Raw genomic sequence first — 22,958 nt, forward strand, 5'->3', positions numbered from 1 at the left:
GTGTCGCAGGTGACCGTGGAAGCCCCATTCGCCAACCAGCAGCGTTTCGGAGAGTGAAATCTTGATTCTCACAGGAGCTAGAATTCTGAAGCTTACTCACAGTGTTGTAGGGACGCGTGTGAAGTGTCAGGCATTATTTCACTGGTGGGACGTGGCGGTGTTTAATAATTCGTTCCGGCATGTGTGTGTCTCAAATCCCCTTTTCTTCGCCGGCACTTCGAGGCGGAACGGGAGGGGGGCACACGTTTGCTTTGCTGCCAAAGCAGCCGATTTCGCGCCCCCTCAACGGCTCAAAGGCACTTCAACTGCACATGCATGCACAGTTCCCGATTCGTCTGCCGGATCATGTGTGTGCATGTTTGTATGTTGTGGGCATCATTCACGTTTTCCGTGTTTATACTGGTTCAAGAGCGTACATTCAGGAAGTTGCACTAAATGGAAAATTGGCTTCCTGTGTGGACACAGGACACGGGGGTTCTCTTTGTCTCCCTTCGCTGTGACGCGTTTTGTTGTGATCAAGGGCGCTGTTTAAGCGTGATGCATTAAGCGGCACTTCAGTCTGAATCAATCGCTCAACGCGTCATTTCCTTTCCTTTTTTGCTAAGGAGATGTCTCCTCGGTACGCGTACGCTACCCTGTTGACGGACAATTCTTTCTACTATGGTGTCGAGGCACTGCTCAAGTCACTGGAGGCTACGAAGACGCCTTACCCCGTGCTTCTTTTGCACACATCTGATGTTTCTCAGAGTACAATAAAAGCGTTGGTTTATCAGCGTCGAAAAGCCCCGGCGAGTGAGGATGCGGGAACTACAGGGAAGGAAATGAAAACAGGGCAGGAAGTCATCCCAAGTTCACAGTGTCCAGAACACACCCCAGGTAGAAACTTGCACTCCCCCATTGGCAGGAAAGGGGTAAACCCTGTGAGTTGCTCCGTCACACAAGACGAGACTAGGGTTCGTACTGATTCAGATCGTATAGAAGAAGCAGAGCGTCGAGCCTCAGAGAGAACCTCGGAGCGAGCGAGAGCTGGGGAAACGGAGGAACAGGGCATTTGCGTTATTCCCCGACTCGTTGGTTCTGTCGCGTACCCTAAAGCGGAACGGGACACGTGCCCTGTTGAAGGGTGGAAGGACTGTTTCACCAAACTGCGTGTGTGGGAGCAGGTTGACTTCGATGTGATTGTGTATGTCGACGCGGACTGTATAGTTTTGCGGCCGGTAGACGAGCTTTTTCTTAGGCAGCCACTACCCGCCTTTGCACCAGATATCTTCCCTCCCGATAAATTTAACGCGGGAGTCGCAGTGCTGAAGCCCGACCTCGGCGAATACGGAAATATGGTAGCCGCGGTCGAGCGTTTACCTTCATATGACGGAGGCGACACAGGGTTTTTGAACGCGTATTTCTCATCGTGGTATGAAAACGCAGCTGGCGCCCGTTTGCCCTTTCGGTACAATGCTCTGCGCACACTGTATCACATGACGTACTCCAGTCGAAAAGGATACTGGAATGCCGTCAAGCCGATCAAAATCCTGCACTTCTGCTCCTCCCCGAAGCCTTGGGAACAACCAGCAAAGACCGACCTCGAGGAACTATGGTGGAAAGTCTTCCTTACGGGCACTGTGCCAACTGATTCTGATATCGTGTAGTGGAGGGAGAACCAAAGTGATGATGAAAGAATGACCGACTTCCAAAAGAACGGAAACGCCGGACAGCTGCCTCGCGGTACCTTGGGAAAAGAGCGGGACGTGTGGAATCCTGTCAACTATCTCTTTCTGTGTCACCTGTGGACGAATTGTAAATCTTGTAAAGTACAAACGGAGTACAGCTTAATCTTGTAATTTTCTTTCTTCGAAGGACGCCAGTGCGCCGCAAGCGTCTAGTGGCCTGCAAAGACTAGCCTTAGGGACTGACTGGTTCGCGTACGCAACCATCACGCACAAGCATGTTTATTTGCCACTGGTGTGTCACTCAGCTAGACGCGTCATGTTTATGTATACGTACGTTTCACAGCCTCTCAGAGACATCCCGCACAACGCATGAACCGCTGCAACCAGAATACTGACCGTCAGCGGTTTCGCTTGCTTTAAATCGGGTTGTTTTGGAAAAACTCAAAGGTAGTCGTTCTGTACATCTCCCTAAGTTAAGCGGTAAGTTACTCGACGAGCATACATTGACAATAAGACGGTTCTCACAATGAACATCCCAAAGAGGGCACTAGACCAAACAAAGGAGCTAAAAGACACGAGCAAGATGAAGATAAAACGCACCTTAGCGAAGGCCATATAACAAAGTGGATCTTCACAGTATCATTCTGTGTCCGTACCAGTCGCTGCGAACAAGAAGACGCATGTGAACGGTTCTACTCTCGGAATTGAAAGCATTCAATACCGCCAGAGCTGCCCACTACGCACACCCGAACACCGCCAGGAACCGGTTTTCCGTCCAGATGAGCAGCATCCGCAACAGACGTTTTGATCGCGTCCACACGCTCCACCGAAAAAATTTGTGTCTCGTCGATGGTTGTAGACTCGCCCCAATATCGCCGCTGCTGGCATTCACGCGACCGCGCATTTAACCTCTGGGCGGTAAGCGATGGTTTTCTTGTGGCACATGAACGCTGGATAGGCTCCGCTCCTTTCACCAGTCGAGATGAACTATTTTCGTTCCCATCGCATCCACCAGAGGCCACACCCGGACGAATAGTCCACACCTGCACCCATCGATCCCAGCCTACAGTAAACAGAAGGGGGAAGAGAAGCGAGCAACTTCGTGCTGACGACGCATGAGCGTTTTCTACTCTACAGGCGGATATCAACCTAAGGGAGAGAGACGCGTTGTTCTCCTCGTGTTCTACGCAAATAAACTGGACCGTTACTGACTGGTCATCACCGCACGAGGCGACGCAGTAGCAAGGCGACTCCATTTCAGACTCTGCGAGGGCGGACGAACCCAGCCCTGCAGGAGATGCGACCGACGCGCCGCTTTCAACCTTTGTCCCCAAAGCGTTTTGCGTTTCGGCCACTTCCAAGTCATTTACGCCACACTGGTGTGCGTGTAGAGTGCCCAATCGCTCCAGTCGAGGCACCGCAGCGCTCGTGTCCCCCAGGAACACCGCGATTTCTCCGGTGGTCATTCCGACCAGTACCAAGACCCCATGTGTGTTCGTTCTCGACGGTTCCTCACTCCCGAACTCTGTCTGGGAGCTAGCAAAGGAGCAGCCTCCAGCATCGTTTGCATGCGTGTCTAGACAAACGACACGAACGCAGAGAGCCGCGCCTTCCAGCGGGCATGATGCTCTTTTTTCTAAGCGACTGTTCCGGCTCCGGTCACCATGAGCCAGCTGCCCGAATTCCTGAGACCTCGTCAGCACAAGTGTCGCTTCCACATACGCGACTTCGGCCGACGACGCAGCCGTCCACATGTGCACAGTCAGAGACTCGGTCCCGTCACGGAACTCACTGGTGTTCACCTCACCTCTGTCCCGCTCCGAAGGTTTTGAAAGACAGTCCCGCTCTACGAATCCGTCCACTCCGTTCAACCGAACTTCGGTCCCCTGTCCTCGATTGGAGAGCCGCGCGGACAGTGCATGGCTGATGCGCAGCGGATTGTTTTTCTGCGACAGTGTCGCAGAAACGCCTCCAGGAGCGCTCGACCGCGGTGCGGGAGGGCTGACAAAGAAAAGGTTGACAATGTTGCGGGCTCCAACACTCACCAGCATCTGCAGCACTGTCTGAGATTCGAGAAACCTCGATTTGGAAGGGAGAGAGCCAAGAAGTCTCACGGACCGCACAGCTGCCGTGTGGTGCACCCCAGTTTGAATCACTTGAAAATGCCACTTGGACGGAGTTGCGCTGGACGTACACAGGAGTTGTGTACCTCCTAAAGAACGCGGGCTGTCAGAATCCAACTGTTTTTGGTCTGTGCGATCCGAGAAACTGCCCCGGATCTTCTTAGTCACATTTCCCCCGTCAGTCCTTGTGGGATTTGCCGTCGCCAGATGCCCTAGTTGACGCGTGTGGTCTCTTGGGTTCGAGTCGGCAAGGTGTCGAGACACTTCCGCATCCACTATGCTGATGATTTTCACTGAATTGTCTTCGCCACCGGTGGCCAGCGTTTCCTCGTCCAGCCAACAAACCGACCAGACTTCCCTACCGTGAAAACCTGGATTGAAGGAAGCGCTTCTCCGTGTGTATTCCAAGAGAGATGGGAGGGTTGCCGCATGCGCAGAAAGGTCGTCTGAAGATGCCGCGCTCCTACTGCTCCCTTCAGGCAGCTCTCTAGGAGCCGAGGTGTCACTTTGGTTTCGTCTCTCTCTGGTCGTTTCTCCCGAGATCCGGCCGTCTTCAGCTACCGCGCACGGGGCAGGTTTGTTGCATTTGGCCTCCGTTGTCGGATCGCCTACGCCGAAGCTGGGCATCTTCGCAGTTGAAGGAGAGGCTGCTCGTCCGTGGACATGGAAATAAAGGAGATGTTTCATGGCACTCGTGAATGTGTACTGTTGGGCGTGTTCGCGGTGGAAGTCCAGGGGTCGGCGACTGTTCCCACACCGCACGCGCATCAACTCCATGGAAGTCCTCAAGTCGAAGAGAACGAAGTCCGCAGTGCGGAACGCGCACAGCCAGTTGTGCCTCAGAGGGCCGACGTCCCCACCTGGGCTACCTGCGACTCCTTCGCTCTGACCCCCGTCGTTCTCAGACCACCACAGAGGCGCTGTCTCCGTAGGCACGAGAGAGTACATCAGCGTCAGCTGGGGAACTCTGACGCACGAGACAGGGCAGAGTGTGACGGCGAAAGGAAAGCATGGCTCGTTTTTGTCCTCAGAACCCCGCTGGTCCACCTCGCCGTCTTGGCCTAGCCGATCCGCGCGGCTCCTCGACAGCGTCACGCCGTCGCTTTTCTGCTTTGTGACCCGCAGAAGCAAAATGGTCCCGTCCCCCCCACACGAGAGGAGGAAGTGACCCTGTGCCACCACATCCCAAACTTTCTTGCCTTTGTGCACCCCCTTCAGTGAGTGTGCCAGCCTGCTCCGCGCCTCTGACCAGGCCCAGGTTGCGCGCCGGTGCCTCTCCACCGACCTCTCAGAGCGGTGTGGTTCAGCCTGCAGTTCCCCACCCATCCACGCTGAAGTCCTTTCCGGAACCACGGCTTGGACGACATGCAAACTGCCGCCTTCGTCACCCAGAACGATTAAGATCGACAACTCGTGGCTGCCATGCGTGTTTTCACCCGCAGCTCCATCGGCTCCAGACCCTGTCGCCTCAGGCAACCGACTCGTGGCTTGCTCTACGCAGAGCAAACCTAGGCAGGAGAAACAGCGAGACGCGTCTGTCTTGCTACGACCTGCGTGAGGTAGTTGAGTAGAAGCCACCCATTCAACTACCGGCTCTGCATGCAGCCGGTGCAGTGCGTCAGCGGCCCTCGGGGTGTCCTCGTCCGACCTCTGGAAAGCGCCGTCAATTCTGTCGGGAAACTGCCTTTCCTCCGAGAGTGTGGAAACAGCGTCAGGTTGCTTCTTCCCGCGCCCAGTTGAAACAGCCCACAAGGAAACAACTCCCGTGTGATCTGTGGCCACTACGATGTTCTCGACTGGATGTTGTGTCGGGGTATCGCCGAGATCGTGAGGTTCCCCAAAGTCAGTCGCTGTTCCGTTTGCATGCGAAACTCGGGCATCATCCGAACCTGAATGAGTCGTCCCCGTCACTGACGTAGATCTGAGGTCGGTGGCTGGAGTCCCCGTCTTGCCATAAGCATTTCTGTGATCGCGAACTTCGCTCCAGAAACTTTTGGTCGAGAAGGTACTCCGCGCCGCAGCGTGCAGGCCGCCGAGGAGTCCAGGACGCTGCAGAGCACACACATCGTTGTGTGAGGCTGGCAGAGCAATCTGAAAGAGGTTGCCAACTCGCGCGCGTTGAAAGCACGACCATCGCTTCGGCGGTTCGAGTGCAGGCTCCATTTCTCTGTTAGCCTCGCGCTCGGGATCTCGAGAACTCTCCGTCGCATTCAACGTCCGGGGACAGAAGACAAACCCGACCACAGTCCCGTCTGCACACCCTGCAGTTACCAAACCATCGAGGACACGGAGACACGTGAGCACAGCCGGGACCTTGACAAGAAGAAATGACGCAGCTACGCAGTCGCCCTCGTTCTCTCGTCCTAAAGGTGGAGAACCTTTGTCGATCTGCGACGAATCCCCGCTGTGAGACAGAGAAGAGAAACGAACACCCGACCCCTTCTGTCCCCAGCAATGGCGCAGGCCACGACTGAGACTGAGGAAAAACACGCAGCCAAAGTTGGTGGCGACGAGAGCAGAGTCGGTGTCCAGAAGCCGGACCTCCCGCACAAAGTCATTTGGGCCGCTGTGGTCCCGGCAGTTCCAGACGACCGTTCGGCGCCCGGCTCCGGAGCTCTGGCAAGAAACGTTGTCTCCTCGTTCTCCACGTTCCGTTTCTCTCTCCGTTCCGCTCTCTGAAGAGTTCATTGCCTGCCCCGACGCCGGCTGTCCGAGCCGCTTGCAGTGAGACTCCAACACCTCCCCGAACGTGGGTGAGTCTTCCAGAGACCAGAGCTTCACGTCGCCATCTTCTCCTCCGGAAGCAATCAAAGGCACTCGCCTGGAAACGGGGGCTGTTGGCTTCTCGGGGGTACACACTGCGCGTACGCCGCGGCCTGCGTGGCCCAAGAGGCTGTAGAGGAATTCGCCTCGAAGAGACCAGATCCGACAGCTGGAGTCCTCGCCAGCCGAAACAATAAAGTACCTTCGTTGCGCCTCCTCAAACAGTCTATCTGACGACACATGCACAGGCAGTCCGGCACCGGAGGTGCCTTGCGGATCGGTTCCTGGAAAGGCGAAAGACCGACCAGAGGAAACATCCAAGAGTGCGATGTCCCACACTCGCGACCGGTGTCCCTTCAGAGTCGCCACACACGCATATCCGGATTCCGTACACTTGCTTTCGAGCACGCAGACAGACCCAGGCGCTGCTGCGGATTTCTGTCGCAGACTCTCGAGACCAGAAGGCAGTGCTCGGCCCTTGTCGGCGCCTGAGACCTCTTCGTTTCGCTTTTCCGCCTTGTCTCTCCCCTCCCCCTTCCCCGCGTTTGTCTGCATTTCGCCGTCGGCTTTCACGACAGAAGATTTCCACCAGAGACGAACTTCGCGGTCGTCAGACGCGGAACATAGCAGCAGGCCGTCGAGGTAGAAACACACCTTGAAAATGACACCACGGTGTCCCCTGAGAACCTGCCTTGGAGCTACTGACCTAGGCGAGTCGCGGTTTGTAGACGCTCCACAAAAATCGGAAAGATGCACTTGCGAAGACTGCCCATCAGTATTACATATGCTCTGCATGGACGGATCCGGGGATCCACCGCCATTCACACACGGCTTTCCACTCTCTGACCCTCCTGCGGGGCTGTGGCCTGAGTCGCTCGATTCCGGGGGTCTAGACACTTCGGCCTCGGGCTCCTCGCCGCGCGGTGCCACGCGGAAACAGCGGCTTTCTTGAGACTGAGGAAAGACTAGATTCCAGAGAAGAATGCTGCTATAAACAGTTCCACTGGCGACGGTGATGGACGTACACGACTGAGTAGCGGCGAAGTGGGTCCCTCGGGTGTCTGGAGGAAAACGCCCATCGGCTGCGTCATCAGCGAGCGCGTATTTGTTTTCGGGAGCCGCAGGTCGGTTCCCTGAACTCCACTGCGCAAGAGGAATGTGGACAGCCAGGGAATACAGGAGACTTCGGTCTGTGCAAGTCCAGCTCGCGAGCAGCGTGCTGGCACCCGAGTCGAGCAAGTCGACTCTTCCGAGGGCAGTGCCGACGAGTAAGAAGGGGGCGAGCGCGGGAGGAGTCTGCCTCTCGCTTGTCGTGTTCACGTCCACTTCTCCATTTCGTTCAACGCGCGCTGCGGAGTTCTGCAGAATGCGGACGTCCAGAATCCAGTGACGAGAGGCGTACCGAAAAGGTTGCGAAAGTTGGGCTCTAACGTGAGGCCCATGCGGAAGAAGGCCGTTCCTCGCAGCTTTCGAGTTGACGCCGGCGCCTGAGGTTTCTGAGCAAGACTCTTGCGCCTTCTCACACGGTGAAAAGCGGCTATCTTCCGGTACGGATGCACGCGTTCGCGTCTCCTCTCCATCGCGTCTGTCGACGGTTTCGGGACTCCCTTCGATCCACTGCAACTGGTAGAGAACTAAGTGACCGAGGCCGTAGGCGGCGATGTACGTTGACGACGCGGAAAGGCCTAGAATGTGGGTTGCGGAGGAAAACGGCGCACTGACAACGAGGCCGGAAGGAAAGTTAAAAGGTCGAGGCGGGCCACACGGACTCGCAGGTATCTTCGAATCCGAGCGTTCCGACGGTCTTCCGGCTTTGCCCGACGGCTGTTTCGTCGCTCGGTCTTGCCGCGTTTCTGCGTCTTCTTCAGCGACGGCGGCCTCCGCGCTGCCTTTGTCGGAGTCTGAGACAGCACCATGGTCGCCAGGAACGATGGCTGAAGAAAAGGAAGAGCACGAGTACACACGAAGTTCCGACCCCACACCGGCACACAGCAGCTGGTCGCCGTACAAGAAGGCGACAGCCTTCGCGCTGTTTGTGCTGCAGAGCCGAGACAGCATTTTTCAGTTCGGGGTCATTTTCTCGAGAAACGAAGACGCCTGCATGCACTGAAATTCAAAGAGAGGTGGACACTTAGCATTCCAGGAAAAAAAGGCTAGCTGCTGGACAGCAGCGACTGACGCTTGAGAGGGAGAAGAGTCAGAGAACAATAGTCGCAGGCACAGATAAAGAGAATGGCTCGACAGATACCGTGACGCAAGCTTCGGTTTGCGTAATCAAAACAGACAGCGTAAAAAACAAGGCAAGAGCGACACTGTGTTGGAAAGCGCAAATCTCTGCTGTGTTGACGTCAGCAACGAGCGAACACCGGCGGCTGCTTCGACTATGCAAGCATCAGGACACCCGCAACAGAAAATTGAAAAGCGAGCAAACATCTGTACTTGTTCGTCGGAAAAAACATCGACGCTACGTGTGGATCGATTCATCTCTTCAAACAAGGCTGAGTGAGGGCCGTCTTCTTCTTTATTTGTTGCATGCAGACGCATCGAAATGTGCATGTATCGGGGATTTGAGGACTAGAGAAAGTCACGCGGAAGGCAAAGGTAAGAAAAATGTTTGGGGGCGGCTGATGTGAGCTCATAGCCAGAAGAGCTGGGCTCCGCGACAGGGAAAAGAGCTTCTTAGTGCTGGCACGGAAAACGCAGACACGGCCGTCGACTTTGGAAGCCAGCGAAAGCGGAAGCGGCTATGCGAGACAGAGACAAAACTTCGGTCTGGCATCAGTACGCAAACAATGAAGCTGTTTCAGACGGGAACATAATGCCAACCATCATCCTCTTGTTCCTGGAGGTCTCTCTGCGTGTTTTGGAGAGTAAAATGGGGAAGTCTGTGCCAAAGTTACCGACAAGTCCGCCGCTCCTACAGGAAGTGAAACCGCGAGTCGTCGTTACTTGTAGGATCCAGCCCCAGCACATTGAATATATCAGGAGAGATATAAGTATCTAGTACTCTGGAAATGATAGTTCATATAAACCGATGAATGCTCGTTTATGATATGTAACAGGGAGCTCTCTTCAGGTGTTATTTAAGTGATAATTCAAGCCATGAGTAAGTAAGGAAAAGGGCAGGTTAACCGTTATTGAAACACAACAGTTGAGGACGCAAGTTTGGAAAAATGGATGCAGAACTATATAGTGGTGTATATACAGCCATGTAGACTGGTACATATATGCATGTATATATATGTATATACATATATATATATATATATATATATATAGAGAGAGAGAGAGAGAGAGAGAGAGATTGTACGAGAGGCGGGTGGCGCTTGTATGCCGTCAGCTTGAAGCAGCTACACTCTAAACGTTCACAAATGATAGCTTAGTTGATGCTAAACGCATTGATCTGAAGCGCGTGACCAGCCCAAATGAACAAAAAAAGCAGCGCTTGTTAAACTAATCTGTACGGAATTCCATGTTCCTGGAGGCAGGACCAGTTGATCTACCTCGAAGATCGACCGATGTCCAGAACTATCGGCTGATGTGTCCCAGATGTGTAGGGCCGTACTGAAGGAAGATGAAAATAAACATGGCCGCCAAAAGTGTCAGCGCTTGGACGTGAAAGACTGATGCTATGCATAGTGTTCCCCTGTTTTTTTGTATGAGAGTGATCGGTGCTGCAAGTAGAAGTACTACTGGAGAAGACGGAGCAGGCGTCTCATTTCATCAAAATGGTCTATGTAAACAGAAGCGCATTCTAAGTGAAGGTGAAGCGCATGCCTAGAAGCTAAACTCGTCTTGCCTAAAAACTCGAGGGTCGGAATCAGTGCTCTTCGGTGTGTCAGGGACTGTGGCTTCTTCCGAAGCAAGGCAGAAACAGTGGGGGGGGGTCTTTATCCTATGTGAGTTCCCTTCCTGCTTCCCAAAGGGGATTCAGCAGCGCACTGTCACTTCCATACAATCTTGAAACACTCTCCTGGCGAAGCGACGCTTGTTTTTCCCCCGTGGCCATGGCAGTCTCTCGTCATATATATCGTGCTATCGAGTCGCGATCGACAGCCCGAGCAAGAAAAAGATCCACCATGTTGGTTTGCACCCTTCGGACAAAAAATCGCTCACGCGGCAACCTCTGAAACAAATGTTGGGGACGCCACGTTCACGGATAAGGCGTGACCATTGAGTTCTAGATCTCATTATCATGAGCTAGTAGTGGACGGAATCTTTTTGGAAAATGGAGTTGGTGTCGCGGTCAGAACGGGAGGAAATCGCATTATGACAAGAGACATACCATTCCTCTTTTGCGGACCCAGAAACGAGTCGTCGCCAGAGTGTACAAGATACGACGTACTTGACAAAAGAAAGACACACGGCCTGTCATTTTCGGAGCGGCGCGGCTCGGCGGCTCCTCACACTGGTTGCATACACAAATAAGGTGTCTCTCCCGTTCAAATTAAAAACTTAACAGTGGACATGACTGCTTTTTCTCCTATCGTTTGTTTGCTAGAGTGGCCTCCTTTTTCAGTTCGATGCACCATGCTGGAAAAGTCAGACAAGACATTCCTCCCTCGAGCTGCCGGCGTTCAGTCTCCCGTCTCCCCCGGGAAAAAGCGACCCTCAGTAGCCCTTGAAGATTGACAGAGACAGTAAGAAGCACCATATAGTGACAGAAGATGCATGAGATGAATACCGTCCTTTCTTCATGCGGGGCTGTTGGATACTATGGAAGTATTCTGCGCTACAGCATCACTCACGTAGGCACGACCTGGAAGAGTCAAAAATACCTACACCACGGACCGTGCCCCTTTTCAGACTGACATCCACAAGGAACACCGCGTTTTTCGTCTTTGCGATGGTCAAAAGAATGACAGTCCTTGTACCTGTTTGATAGGCGTGGCTGCATCCGTGTTTGCGGCCTCATTGATTGTGTGCACGCAACCAGCAGCCACACTTCCCACATCTCTCGAACGAGGCAGAGACTGCAGTTCCAGCTGAAGGAGACTGGCCACCATACCCATGGGCAGATCCACTTCACACAAACGTAGGTCTGTTTCCGCCGGTCTTCTGGCAAGAAGTGAACAGAGACAAGACATGGAAGCACACCGAGCGTGATCCCGCAGACACGTGGCTGAGAGAAAAAGCGTTTCAGCCCTCTCTCCCTTTTGTTTCACCGGAGGTGCCAGCTTAGGCCTGAGCAGCGCTCTCGCTCTTCTTGGACTGAATAGCAGCCTGGGGAGGCGGAGGAGGAGCCTTGAGAGGCGGCGGACCTGAAATCTCAACCGCCAGTTTCGCCGGCTCCGCAGGAGCTGCCTCGGTCGTCGCAGCCTCAGGAGCGGGCTTTGCCTCTTCCGCGTTTTCTACAGGTGCGGCTTCAGCAGTCGCTGCTTCAGCGGTCTCACCAGCGGGGGCGGCCTCTGTAAAAAGCAACACAAAAATGCGAAATTCAAATCGATCTCCAGACGCTCAATCCGAACTAGTTTTTTGCATCCGCTCGTTCTGCAAGCTGGAACACGTGACCGTTGAAGAAGCGCCAGCATACCACACACTTCACACTCGCGGAACCAGACACAGCACGCTTGCTGTCAGTGATCTTTTTTGGACCCCTAAACCCTAACGCGTTTTCTTTGCGAGCACTCAAGACTGCCGGAAACAAAATATGGTCTCCGAAGGGTCTTGCGCCCGTATGAACTCACAACAGTGGCCCGAACCCCCTGATCTTCCACCTGAGCTGCTTATAATCCACTTGTTTGTAAGTCATATGACCATGGAAACCACTTTACACTGTTGAAGCTGTATTATCCCTTCCCGACCGACAACAACGTAGCCAGCGATGTAGGCCGACTTTGAGGCGGCTCCACTCTCCCCACGCGTCTTCACACCACCACCCACAAACATGTTCCAGCATCACTTGAGCTATAGCGTCTTCTACTACACACCGACGAGAACTGACAAACAGATTTCTCATCTCTGAGAGCGCTCTACGACTCACATTTCGTTGGCTGTGCAGTAGTCTGCCCAGCCGCAAACCTCTGCCCTAGCACTGGTAGATCCGACATTTTTATTTTGTCTCCTAACGAAACATCACTGGATGTCTCCTATGACTTGATCTTTCAGTTTTACACAATAGTGAACGACAAGCCTCAGAATTCCGTTGTATCTGGCGCATCCCGAGCAACCACATTGGGGGTGGCGGTATCGCGGCTAGGCGCCTCGGAGGCTCCGCTGCATAGATCCACTACTTCCGTATTCTCACAGCGACGTGAATGTGCGAAGCAAGCGAATCGGAACTCAACAAGCTGGTTCTTATAGTCTAAGTCCCCTTCGCCATTTGGAGCGGTCGACTTCCGCGGCAGTTTTCCTGCTCGTGGTGTGGGAGCTAACTCCGCCGCTTCTCCATGCGTGCACTTCCTACCTGTGGTTGCTGCAGGAGCAGAAGCCTCCTGCGCAGGTTGTTCCGACGTCTCTTCCTTCTTCTGCTCAACAGCAGACTCCTTCTTTTCCACCGGAGCTGCAGGCACCGCGGGCTCCGGATTCGCGGGTTTTTCCGGGCTGGCCGCAGACCCGCTCTCACGGGCAGGCTGGGCGCCGCCTGACAAGCAGTTTCCCATGATGACTCTCAAGCTCTAGCGGCAGGGCCGCGGAAAAGTCAAACAAAAAAACGTAAGCAAATCTCGCTGCAGAGGACCGCGCCTCTTGGACTTTCTCAAAAATAACCGCCACGCAAAGTAGGGGTAACTGTCGACACGAGCGCACGCGCCTCTGGAAATGAATCCCACTGCGCTTTTCAATCGGGTAGCGCAAGAACGCCGCGGAATCCCGCGCTCTCAATTCCTAGGCCCACACAGCGGAGCAGCTCGAAGCTAGTGAGCACATGTAGCTCGCTCGCGATGGCGCGGCGTCATCGCGGAACAGCTCAGTGCACGCGCCTGCGGTCGCGCTGCGAAACGCGGCAGCCCGAGCCCCCCATGTTGTCTCGACAGGATCCGACGTGAAGCGAAATCACCCGTGGTCTCTCGAGTGACTTACCTCTTCCGTGGTGGGTCCTCGTGAGCCTGCATCCCCATGCCGAAACGAGAGTGTCTGTAACGAGTGTAGTTCCTGAACGGGAGGCGTGCGGGAACCTTCGGCCCTTCGCAATGGAAAACACCTTCTGAGTTGACGTGGTGTCGAAGCTTAAGAGCATAATGCTGTTGCTTGTGCGACCAAGTGGAAGAAGCAAGAGCGTGGCAGCTGGTGGAGGACGCGAGAAAAGAAGGTGAAACGCGTTGGTTTGCGCGGACTCTTTCTGGTGTTTTTCTGCCCTTTGGGGGGCTGGGAAACACGGAGAACGCCTTCACCAACAAAGAGGATGCGTCAGAATGAAAAATTTGGAGGGACTCTAACCCTCCCGCGAGAGATCTGCGATCTCTAGCATTACATCTCGGAAACCATGCACACATCTCCGTACATGGCCGCGAATAGGGACGGCGTCCCGAGCGCCGTCTCCTCGCGTTCGATTCCAACGGGTAGAGACGGGGCTTCTTGCACAGACGTTTGCTTGGCATTTTCCAGTTGCTGCGGTCCTAGGCCGTCTGAGTCCGTGGCTGAGGTATCGCCGCATTTGCAGAGGCAAAATGCCCGAAGCGCGCGTGTGCCACTGTCCTCTGTCACGCGCGTAGTAGTTCTGTTCCTGCTCTCGACGTCGTCCTCGCTACTCCGTGTTTCCGGCTTTACATTCGCGCCTTCCAGTCCTCGTGTGTCGGTTCTAGGTGGCACCGTCTCCGGCGGACGGTCTCCTGTGTCTGCATGCAACTCTTTCTCTGCTCGAAGTTTGTCACCCTCTCTCCTGCCTACGTCCCACCGGGGCACCCAGTTGCCCACCCAGTCGTCCGCTGCTTCTTTGTCCTTTCCGCTCTCTGTCCTAGAACTCCAGAACTCGTTTGTTTCCAGAGATCTCCCTCCACAAACCAACAGTGTGTCCGGCTCGCCTAAGGCGCTGCGTGCGTTCGTTGCTCCACCTTCGCATCGCGCCGGTGTCGGCTCTCGCGCTCCTAGGGTGTGGGCGTCGCCACAGGCGAGTTGCTTACGAAACGGGGTAAATTCCGAAAATGTTTTACCAAGCACATCGTCCTCCACTCTCGCCGCGGGTGTGCAAGCTGGAGAAAAGGGTGCCGCGCCGGCGCCGGAGATTTTCCCGTTCCAGGCCGAGGTAAAGCGGGTGCTCGACATCATTGTGAACTCGCTGTACACCGACCGAGACGTCTTTTTGCGCGAGTTGATTTCCAATGCAGCTGACGCCAGCGACAAGAAACGCATGTTGATGGAGAAGGAAGGCCGGAAATTTCGCGGGAGCATTCGGGTGCGGGCTGACCGCGAGAAGAACACGCTCACCATTGAAGACGACGGGATCGGCATGAGCAAAACGGAACTGATCAACAACTTGGGAACCATTGCTCAGTCGGGGACATATCGCTTTCTCCAGCAGCTGAAGGAACAACAGGCCGCTGGCGCCGGCGCCTCGACGCAAGCCTCTTCTCTCATCGGCCAGTTCGGCGTGGGCTTCTACTCCGCATTTCTGGTTGCGGACGCTGTCGAGGTGTACAGCACCGCGTGGAAAGGAGGCGAGGGAGCGACAGGAAAAGAGAGAGAAGTGTGGAAGTGGAAAAGCACCTGTGGCCAGACCTTCACTCTCGAGAAAGTCGACGCAGAGGCAGAACGGGCGCGGTGCCTGGCAGAGCGCAAAGTCCTTCAGGAACACTGGAAGAAGCAAAAGGCAGAGAAAGCCGATCAAGCGACACGAGGCGACAGCGGCTCGAGCCAGACTGAGGGAGAGGAGAAGGCACAGGGAGAGGAGAAATCGCAGGGTACAGAGGAGGAAGAAGAGCCGCAAGACTGGAGTGGAACGAGAGTCGTGCTGCACCTCAAGGAAGACAGCGACGACTACCTCGAAGACTACAAGCTGAAGGAGCTCATGCGAAAGTATTCCGAGTTCATTCAACTGCCCATCCACGTGAGACACTGAAGACAACTTCGAAGCTGCTACGTGGAAAGGAACCGGTCGGGACTTGTTGAAGCGTGATAGGGGGTGATATGGTGAAGCAGGCGGCGTTTTCTGTTGCACGTCTCGGGGAGAGAATGCGTCCGGAACCTATGCGAAAAGCAGGAACTCAAAGAATCGGGGCCTTTTGTCAACCCCGCACTCTTCTCTGTATTTTGTGTTAACCGGGTGCATGCACGTCCACTGCGATCGCCGTGTCGATGGAATGGATGCAGAGCACATCAAATGCAGGGTCGGGTGGACAGACTGGGACCGCCTTAGACGACTGTGTGCAAGACAGCTAACAGTGGTGGCTTTTAGTATCCTCCACTTTGTTTCTCGACTCTGTTTCCTGGAGTTGGTGCTCACCTTACCCTGTTTGCTGCAGATTTGGTCGGAGCGCATTGAGTACGAGAGGGTACCAGAAGGCAGCGAGCAAGCGGCTGCTCCTCCGGCGAGTTCGGCCTCAGCAGATGGTCAAATGCCAGGTCTGACGCGACTCACTCCGGAAAACATCGACGAACAGCTCGGCAAAGTCGCTGGGGACCCGGGCGCGAGGCGCCAGAGTGAACCTGGATTTCCTTCCTCGACAGGCGCGGCTGGCACAAAGTTCAAAACAGTCACGCATCGGTACTACGAGTGGGAGCATCTCAATACGCAGCCGCCGATCTGGAGAAGGGATGAAAAACTGCTCACTGACAAGGACTACGTTGATTTCTACAAGTCAACTTTCAAGGTGGGCAGCAGGAAGGGTGACTGGTTTTTTACCGTAGTGTGGGCCTCGTCGATGGTGGAGGGTGACAGCGGGGGACGCGCCTTGTGTCTTTTCGCTCGAGTTCTGCGGCTCTGCGTGCGTGCGGTGGTACAGAGACAGGTTGCAGTCAGGCGTAAGTCCAGAAGTCTATCGTTTCTTTGAGAGAAGACTCCTGCCTGTCGTGGGAGTGTGGAACCGTGCATCGAGTTTCAGTGACGCCTACGTGCGTGTATTGAGACCACAGCAGAGCGCGCGGCTTGCCTTGTATCCTCGTTCCTTCCTGCGAAACATGCCGAGTCCAGGAGTCGTGGATTCTGGTGCGATGCACTGTCCGGCTACATGCGAGTCTTCGTGAAGTGACGGAATGTGGATAGATACGCTCGTGGAGAAAGCTTTGGTCAGACCAATGATACATCAAGGCATCCGTGAGGTAATTGGTTGTGGCGGATGCGTTTGTCGAGTGTGTTTTTGTTGAGACGGCTGGGGTCAGAATGATGATTTCGCTCCCTCTACCGACGTCGCCCTTTGTCGGGTGTCAGTGAGGAGGATTTGCGATACCGGAATCAAATACATGTTTCTGAAGATCTTCCTGCCGGTCTGGTGCTGCTGTGCTTTCGTCTGCGTCGACGCGTGTGCGTGATATAGAGATGTTCACGAGGTAATTGATTGTGGCGGATGCGTTTGTCGAGTGTGTTTTTGTGGAGACGGCTGGGGTCAGAATGATGATTTCGCTCCCTCTACCGACGTCGCCCTTTGTCGGGTGTCAGTGAGGAGGATTTGCGATACCGGAATCAAATACATGTTTCTGAAGATCTTCCTGCCGGTCTGGTGCTGCTGTGCTTTCGTCTGCGTCGACGCGTGTGCGTGATATAGAGATGTTCACGAGGTAATTGATTGTGGCGGATGCGTTTGTCGAGTGTGTTTTTGTGGAGACGGCTGGGGTCAGAATGATGATTTCGCTCCCTCTACCGACGTCGCCCTTTGTCGGGTGTCAGTGAGGAGGATTTGCGATACCGGAATCAAATACATGTTTCTGAAGATCTGCCTGCCGGTCTGGTGCTGCTGTGCTTTCGTCTGCGTCGACGCGTGTGCGTGATATAGAGATGTTCACGAGGTAATTGATTGTGGCGGATGCGTTTGTCGAGTGTGTTTTTGTGGAGACGGCTGGGGTCAGAATGATGATTTCGCTCCCTCTACCGACGTCGCCCTTTGTCGGGTGTCAGTGAGGAGGATTTGCGATACCGGAATCAAATACATGTTTCTGAAGATCTTCCTGCCGGTCTGGTGCTGCTGTGCTTTCGTCTGCGTCGACGCGTGTGCGTGATATAGAGATGTTCACGAGGTAATTGATTGTGGCGGATGCGTTTGTCGAGTGTGTTTTTGTGGAGACGGCTGGGGTCAGAATGATGATTTCGCTCCCTCTACCGACATCGCCCTTTGTCGGGTGTCAGTGAGGAGGATTTGCGATACCGGAATCAAATACATGTTTCTGAAGATCTTCCTGCCGGTCTGGTGCTGCTGTGCTTTCGTCTGCGTCGACGCGTGTGCGTGATATAGAGATGTTCACGAGGTAATTGATTGTGGCGGATGCGTTTGTCGAGTGTGTTTTTGTGGAGACGGCTGGGGTCAGAATGATGATTTCGCTCCCTCTACCGACGTCGCCCTTTGTCGGGTGTCAGTGAGGAGGATTTGCGATACCGGAATCAAATACATGTTTCTGAAGATCAGTCCGTTGTCGTAGAGTGGCGTCGCTTCTGAATGTCGTTGGATGTGTGCGCTGTGTACGGAGGTTCGCGGTGTGGTATGTTGTGGGCGAATGGGTTGGTTGCGGCCGGTGAAGGCACATTGGCGACTTCGCTGTCTGTGTATGTGAGCATGCTGGCAGCAATGGGTAAATGTCTGCCAGCAGCCCTGGGATGTACTCAGGGGGGGAGGTGGATGTGGAATAACAGCTGCGAGTCTGCTGCTGCAGACCCACACGGGTTTTCTATGTACGGTCAGGAAGTTGTCATTCAGGTCTTTCGTGATGTGAGGTTGTGTGAATCATACAGGCTTACGATGACCCCCTTGGTTTTGTCCACATGAAAGTAGAAGGTCAAGTAGATTTCAACGCGTTGCTGTTTATCCCTGGGGCGCTGCCGTGGGAGCTTGCCCGCAACATGTTCGACGAGGAGTCTAGGGGTATTCGGCTCTATGTCAAGCGCGTCTTCATCAATGACAAGTTTGCTGATGCTGTCCCACGGTGAGTTTCCAAGTCGGTGATATACGAGGAGTTTGGTGTGCAATGGCTGTATGCTTGTGGGGGCACTGCTTTCTAGTTGACGCGCCACTTTCTGTAGTCGGAGAATGCCCACAGGTGACGCCTGGTGCGACCGTGGTAGTCGTTACGCGCGCTCGCACAACGACGACCTTTTGTGCCATGTGTATGCTGCGTGAAGGTGGCTCACATTTATTCGTGGTGTGGTGGATTCCGATGAGCTACCACTAAACGTCGGTCGAGAGATTCTGCAAAAGTCTCGCATGTTGCAAGTGATCAACAAGCGCATTGCGGCGAAAGCTGTGGAAATGATGAAGAATATGAAACGTGAGGGCGGAGAAAAATGGCGACGTTTCTGGGAGAACTACGGCAAATATGTCAAGGTACGTTCGATGCACAAACGGTAACAACAGCTGTGAACCGAGTTCCAACACGGACCCAGTATCAACTGTCAGGTGAAGGGCTCTCGAGTAACGCATGCTTTTGATGCTGAGAGGATTTTTCACTAGTTTCCAGGCTCTAGTGCGCTTCTCCAGCTGACGAGCAAGCAGAAATTTGGGACTGGTCCTAAGGGAAGGTGATCACATGTGAGGGCGAAGTCAGTCCCAAGAGCCACTTGCGGACAAAGCTTTACATCCCAGTTCCAACAGAGGTCAAAAAACCGTAAAGGGCGAAGGCGGAATAAGGCTATGATGATGGAATCTGCTGGTGAGAGACACGCTTCGGACGGCTTGACTGGATGCATGCAACTAGAGGAGGTCGTCCGGTTTTGCTGGAAGAGTTCATGTTACACGTATTCCCTCGTATGCTCCAAAGTTCACAGTGCACCGAAACGAAGGTGCTTTTGCTGGATGGCGGGTTTGGCAAGTCGGTCTGAACGCGAGGTACCTCACCCAAAGAAGACTGAATGTGTCCACGAAAATGAAACCGCTTGTTTCAGTACTGCCGCCTACGTGCTCACTCTGCCTTTTAGCTCTTCATGTGTGTAGGCGCGCCTTTGGCTCAAAAATGTAAGCCTGTGCACCTCGTACTTTATGTGTGTCCAGGTCGGAGCGGTGGAAGACAAAGACAATCAAGAAGATCTTGCCTCGCTTGTTCAGTTCTACTCCACAGCGTCGCCGAAGGAAACTACCGATCTAGCAGGATATGTGGAGCGTATGAAGGCGAGGAATGAGAAAATCGACCGTGGAGAGGACCCGCTGCCGACCAACTCGTCGGGTCGTATCATTCTGCGCCGCAAACAAAATGCAATCTACTACCTGGCAGCAGAAAACCGAAAGGCCGCAGAAGAAAGCCCTGCACTGGAGCTGCCTCGTGAACTTGGTTACGAAGTCATCTTCGGAACCGAGCCTCTCGACGAGTTCTTCCTTGCCAGTCTGAGTATCAATCAGTTCAAGGGCATCCAAGTGATTGACGTGAACAAGGCGGACCTCAAACTGGGCGGTGAAGAGGGTGGAGCAGGGCGACTTGGGGGAAGTCCGACAGGCGCCGGGGGGCCAGGAACTGGTGACTCCCGTTCGAGCGTAGCAGATAAGGAGAGCATAGAAACAAAGCGAGTCCAGATGGGCAGGTATGCAAGCACTTAAGACGTAATGACGCAGACGGTGTGTGCAGTGGGTCGTCTCTCGTTGCCTATGTCAGACAGATCGTGCGAGAAACGGTTCGAGCAGCGAATCAAGCTGTAAGAAGTGCCTCGGTGCCGGCGAGGCTTTTCATGTAGCAACGCATTGCTTCTACCGGAAAAAAGTCAGTTATTAAATTTCTAGGAACCGTCTACGGCGTGGTGATGTGTTCGAGACAAGAGTCTTCAAATGGGAATGTGCTTTCGTTCGAGTTCGACGGAGTATTTTGTGCGTTTATGTCGTGTGCGTGTTTTGTACAGCTTGTGCGAGTGGTTACAGCAGATTCTAGGATCAAGAGTGCACAATGTACATGTCACAGACAGGCTCTTCACGTCACCAGCCGTTCTAGTTCAAGGTGACTTCGGGCTGTCTCCTACCATGCAACGGTACATGAAGCAACAAGCCGCAGCACAAGGTGTCAGTGAGCAGGAGCTGTACGGGGCATCTCTCAATCAACCGATCTTGGAATTGAACCCCTACCACCCAATCATCCAGCGTCTAGACATCATGGTGAGAAACAAGGAATCATGAGTCCTTTAATATGGTGCCTGGAAAGGTTTAAAGAAAAGAGTGTGACAAATGCAAATGTGAGGGAATACGGCCCCTACCTCTTACACAAAGTTCTGACATGGATTTTCTGTAGGGTCACTCTCGTAGGGTACGCCTTGCAGATTCTCCCCATATATTGCCGGCTGTTAATTCGGTGGTTGACGTCAAAGTCTGCATTGGCAATGGATTATGCGTGCAAGGTAATCGTTTCTCTGCTGGTCCGCCCTTGCAGGTCAAGAGAGACGTGACGGACCCGAAAGCGAAGGATGTTGCGCTGCAACTTTTTGACGTTGCTGCGCTGCAAGGAGGATACAACATCGAGAATCCAGGTTATTTTGCCAAGCGGGTGATTGAGATGATGAAGCGAGAAGCGGATGCAGCGCTTTCGGAACAGGAAGAGCAAACGCCTGTGCCAGCCAGTGTGCCTGCACAAGCTCAGCAGTCTGGGTCGCAGAGTTGAGTGCTCACGAGAGCTCTGCTGGTTTCGCTGAAAAACGACGCTTGTCACGAGTCGTGAAACGCAGCGGCGGAGAGCGGAACAGACCAAACAATAGAAGTGTTCGATTTCTTTAGGGCGGACAATGTGGAAAACAGCAATTACAGTTTCAAACGACAGGTTAATGCCTTGATTCCCCGCGTCCGTTCCAGGCTGCGTTGTCGCCCTTTGGGATCGTCCCGCAGATGATCTGACAGAAGAGATAAGGTGTTTCTCCGGATTAAACACCACGATTTAACGTCCACCGCAGGAGCAGACCAAAAGTGGTGTGTGCATTGCGAGTGAAACATTCATCAGGCACTAGCGTCTTGCTTTTTTACGTCGCACGTCCTGCTCAACCAGTCAGTGTGTAAAGGGACGGTTTGTTGCCTTCTGTTGCTTTGACCTCAAAACGACATTCTGCGTTGTCATAAACTCTGATGCATTCCAGTGGTAAAACGGGATCCTATCTAAGTATTCAATCATTCTATCTCAGGACTTCAACGACTGGTACGTAGTGACCAGGAAAGGATAAAAGCATGTTGTTTGCTGAAAAAACGAAGTCGATCAAGTCCAGTACTAGTGAGTGTGCAAAATCTTTGCCGTAGCGCTACAAGCGCCGCGCACGAACCACGCACAAGAACGAGAGTTTGGCGTTCAACGCTACTTCTTGCCCCCTGTTGGTATCTTTGCTAAACTGTGGCGCTTTTGCCGTGGGCGGACAACGTGTTCAAGAAGCCTGCTTACCGCAAGGGTGGCTGATAAGCTCATCTTATTATAAGCAAGTGTCTTTATTCACCAAAATTGCCGGTCGCATGCCTTTTCTACGCCGACCGAGCTTGAGATGAACTTATTGACAGGAGCAGCTACCTGCCGTAATTCCCATTCTCTGGGTAGCATCAGTGTTCACGCTTGGGAAGCAGCCCGCAAGTTTGCCAGCGCCTGTGCTGGTATACACATAAGAGCGTTCTACCAAGAACAGGTGCCCATTTGTGTCCGGTGTGAGTTAAGAGTTCTTGATTTAGGATCATCTGTAAGGAGACAATCTCTACCTACAATGTGATAATTCGAATACATTGGTCCAGCTCTCATCTTCATGATCTTGGTGTCGGCTTTGTACAGAGGGTATGGTTTTGGTCATGGTGTATCAGTCGCTTCACTAGCATAGGTCACATGAGTGTCCTGAAGTTGTGGTGTCGAAGAGACTGGCAAGTGAGTGGGTTTGTGATGCTTCTTACCCGTCACAGTGTGCAGAGTTTCGCGCTATCGCGGAGGGCGCTTCGTTTTCGCATTCCTAGATATCGCGTTTTCGTCACGGGAACAATGTAGGCGACTGTGTAACCCATGCTACAGAGATCACAGCGTTTTAGTCATATCATGTGAAACATTGTTTCTCCACTAGTTTAATAAGTCATGCTGCTACACTGCAGCGGCCTCCTCTGGGCGGGAAAAGCGCCGTTCAAAGCCTACGACGCCGAATCTGCGTGTCGTTGTGTACGCATGGATCTCCAAGATCCCTGGTTGTCGTGCACTGAAGCCCCTTTTTAGTGTGGAAGAAAACAAAGTGAGGCTACAGTGACTGGGAAAAGAGAAAATTTGAAGCTATACTCATAATGTGGTTTGTTTTAGCATAGGACGTGGCTTCTCCCGCGCCTCCCCCCGTTAACAGCGGGAAATTGTCTTCAGGCGCGTGTCACTCCCCTCGTCTTGTCTTGAGCTTTCCTTTGTCTTACATTGC

General features: G+C 53.6%; 4 protein-coding genes across 4 annotated transcripts; 2 read left to right on the forward strand and 2 right to left on the reverse strand.

Moving 5' to 3' along the window:
• The first annotated feature begins 37 nt into the window (after positions 1–37).
• TGME49_310400 (glycosyl transferase family 8 protein) lies at positions 38–1,841 on the forward strand. Its single transcript, XM_002364245.1, has one exon. The coding sequence runs from the start codon at positions 609–611 to the stop codon at positions 1,644–1,646; it is 1,038 nt and encodes a 345-aa protein (XP_002364286.1). The 5' UTR covers positions 38–608; the 3' UTR covers positions 1,647–1,841.
• Positions 1,842–1,886: 45 nt separating this feature from the next.
• On the reverse strand, positions 1,887–8,979 carry TGME49_310410 (WD domain, G-beta repeat-containing protein). Its single transcript, XM_002364246.2, has one exon. The coding sequence runs from the start codon at positions 8,609–8,611 to the stop codon at positions 2,360–2,362; it is 6,252 nt and encodes a 2,083-aa protein (XP_002364287.1). The 5' UTR covers positions 8,612–8,979; the 3' UTR covers positions 1,887–2,359.
• A 1,457-nt stretch (positions 8,980–10,436) lies between these two features.
• On the reverse strand, positions 10,437–13,317 carry TGME49_310420 (hypothetical protein). Its single transcript, XM_018782625.1, has 3 exons — positions 12,960–13,317; positions 11,815–11,961; positions 10,437–11,611 (listed from the first exon to the last, which is right to left on the reverse strand). The coding sequence occupies exons 1-3, from the start codon at positions 13,153–13,155 to the stop codon at positions 11,322–11,324; spliced, it is 633 nt and encodes a 210-aa protein (XP_018635568.1). The 5' UTR covers positions 13,156–13,317; the 3' UTR covers positions 10,437–11,321.
• A 270-nt stretch (positions 13,318–13,587) lies between these two features.
• On the forward strand, positions 13,588–21,717 carry TGME49_310430 (Hsp90 domain-containing protein). Its single transcript, XM_002364248.2, has 7 exons — positions 13,588–15,536; positions 15,952–16,299; positions 18,369–18,559; positions 18,756–18,957; positions 19,621–20,144; positions 20,457–20,706; positions 20,978–21,717. Exons 1-7 carry the CDS (start codon positions 13,977–13,979, stop codon positions 21,203–21,205), a joined length of 3,303 nt encoding a protein of 1,100 aa, XP_002364289.1. The 5' UTR covers positions 13,588–13,976; the 3' UTR covers positions 21,206–21,717.
• The last annotated feature ends 1,241 nt before the right edge of the window (positions 21,718–22,958 follow it).

The sequence above is a fragment of the Toxoplasma gondii genome, chromosome XI, assembly GCF_000006565.2.
Source record: "Toxoplasma gondii ME49 chromosome XI, whole genome shotgun sequence".
Taxonomy (NCBI): domain Eukaryota; phylum Apicomplexa; class Conoidasida; order Eucoccidiorida; family Sarcocystidae; genus Toxoplasma; species Toxoplasma gondii.

What these genes read in the sequence shown, in the direction of transcription:
- TGME49_310400 (XM_002364245.1), top strand. Translation starts at nt 609, where the DNA reads ATGTCTCCTCGGTACGCGTACGCTACCCTGTTGACGGACAATTCTTTC.
- TGME49_310410 (XM_002364246.2), bottom strand. Translation starts at nt 8,611, where the DNA reads ATGCTGTCTCGGCTCTGCAGCACAAACAGCGCGAAGGCTGTCGCCTTC.
- TGME49_310420 (XM_018782625.1), bottom strand. Translation starts at nt 13,155, where the DNA reads ATGGGAAACTGCTTGTCAGGCGGCGCCCAGCCTGCCCGTGAGAGCGGG. An exon ending in TGCTCCTGCAGCAACCACAG is followed by an intron (nt 11,962 to 12,959) that starts GTAGGAAGTGCA and finishes TGCTTTTTACAG; the next exon opens with AGGCCGCCCCCGCTGGTGAG. An exon ending in ACTGGCGGTTGAGATTTCAG is followed by an intron (nt 11,612 to 11,814) that starts GTCCGCCGCCTC and finishes ACTTCTTGCCAG; the next exon opens with AAGACCGGCGGAAACAGACC.
- TGME49_310430 (XM_002364248.2), top strand. Translation starts at nt 13,977, where the DNA reads ATGCACACATCTCCGTACATGGCCGCGAATAGGGACGGCGTCCCGAGC. An exon ending in TTTGCTGATGCTGTCCCACG is followed by an intron (nt 18,560 to 18,755) that starts GTGAGTTTCCAA and finishes TGCTGCGTGAAG; the next exon opens with GTGGCTCACATTTATTCGTG. An exon ending in ACTACGGCAAATATGTCAAG is followed by an intron (nt 18,958 to 19,620) that starts GTACGTTCGATG and finishes ATGTGTGTCCAG; the next exon opens with GTCGGAGCGGTGGAAGACAA.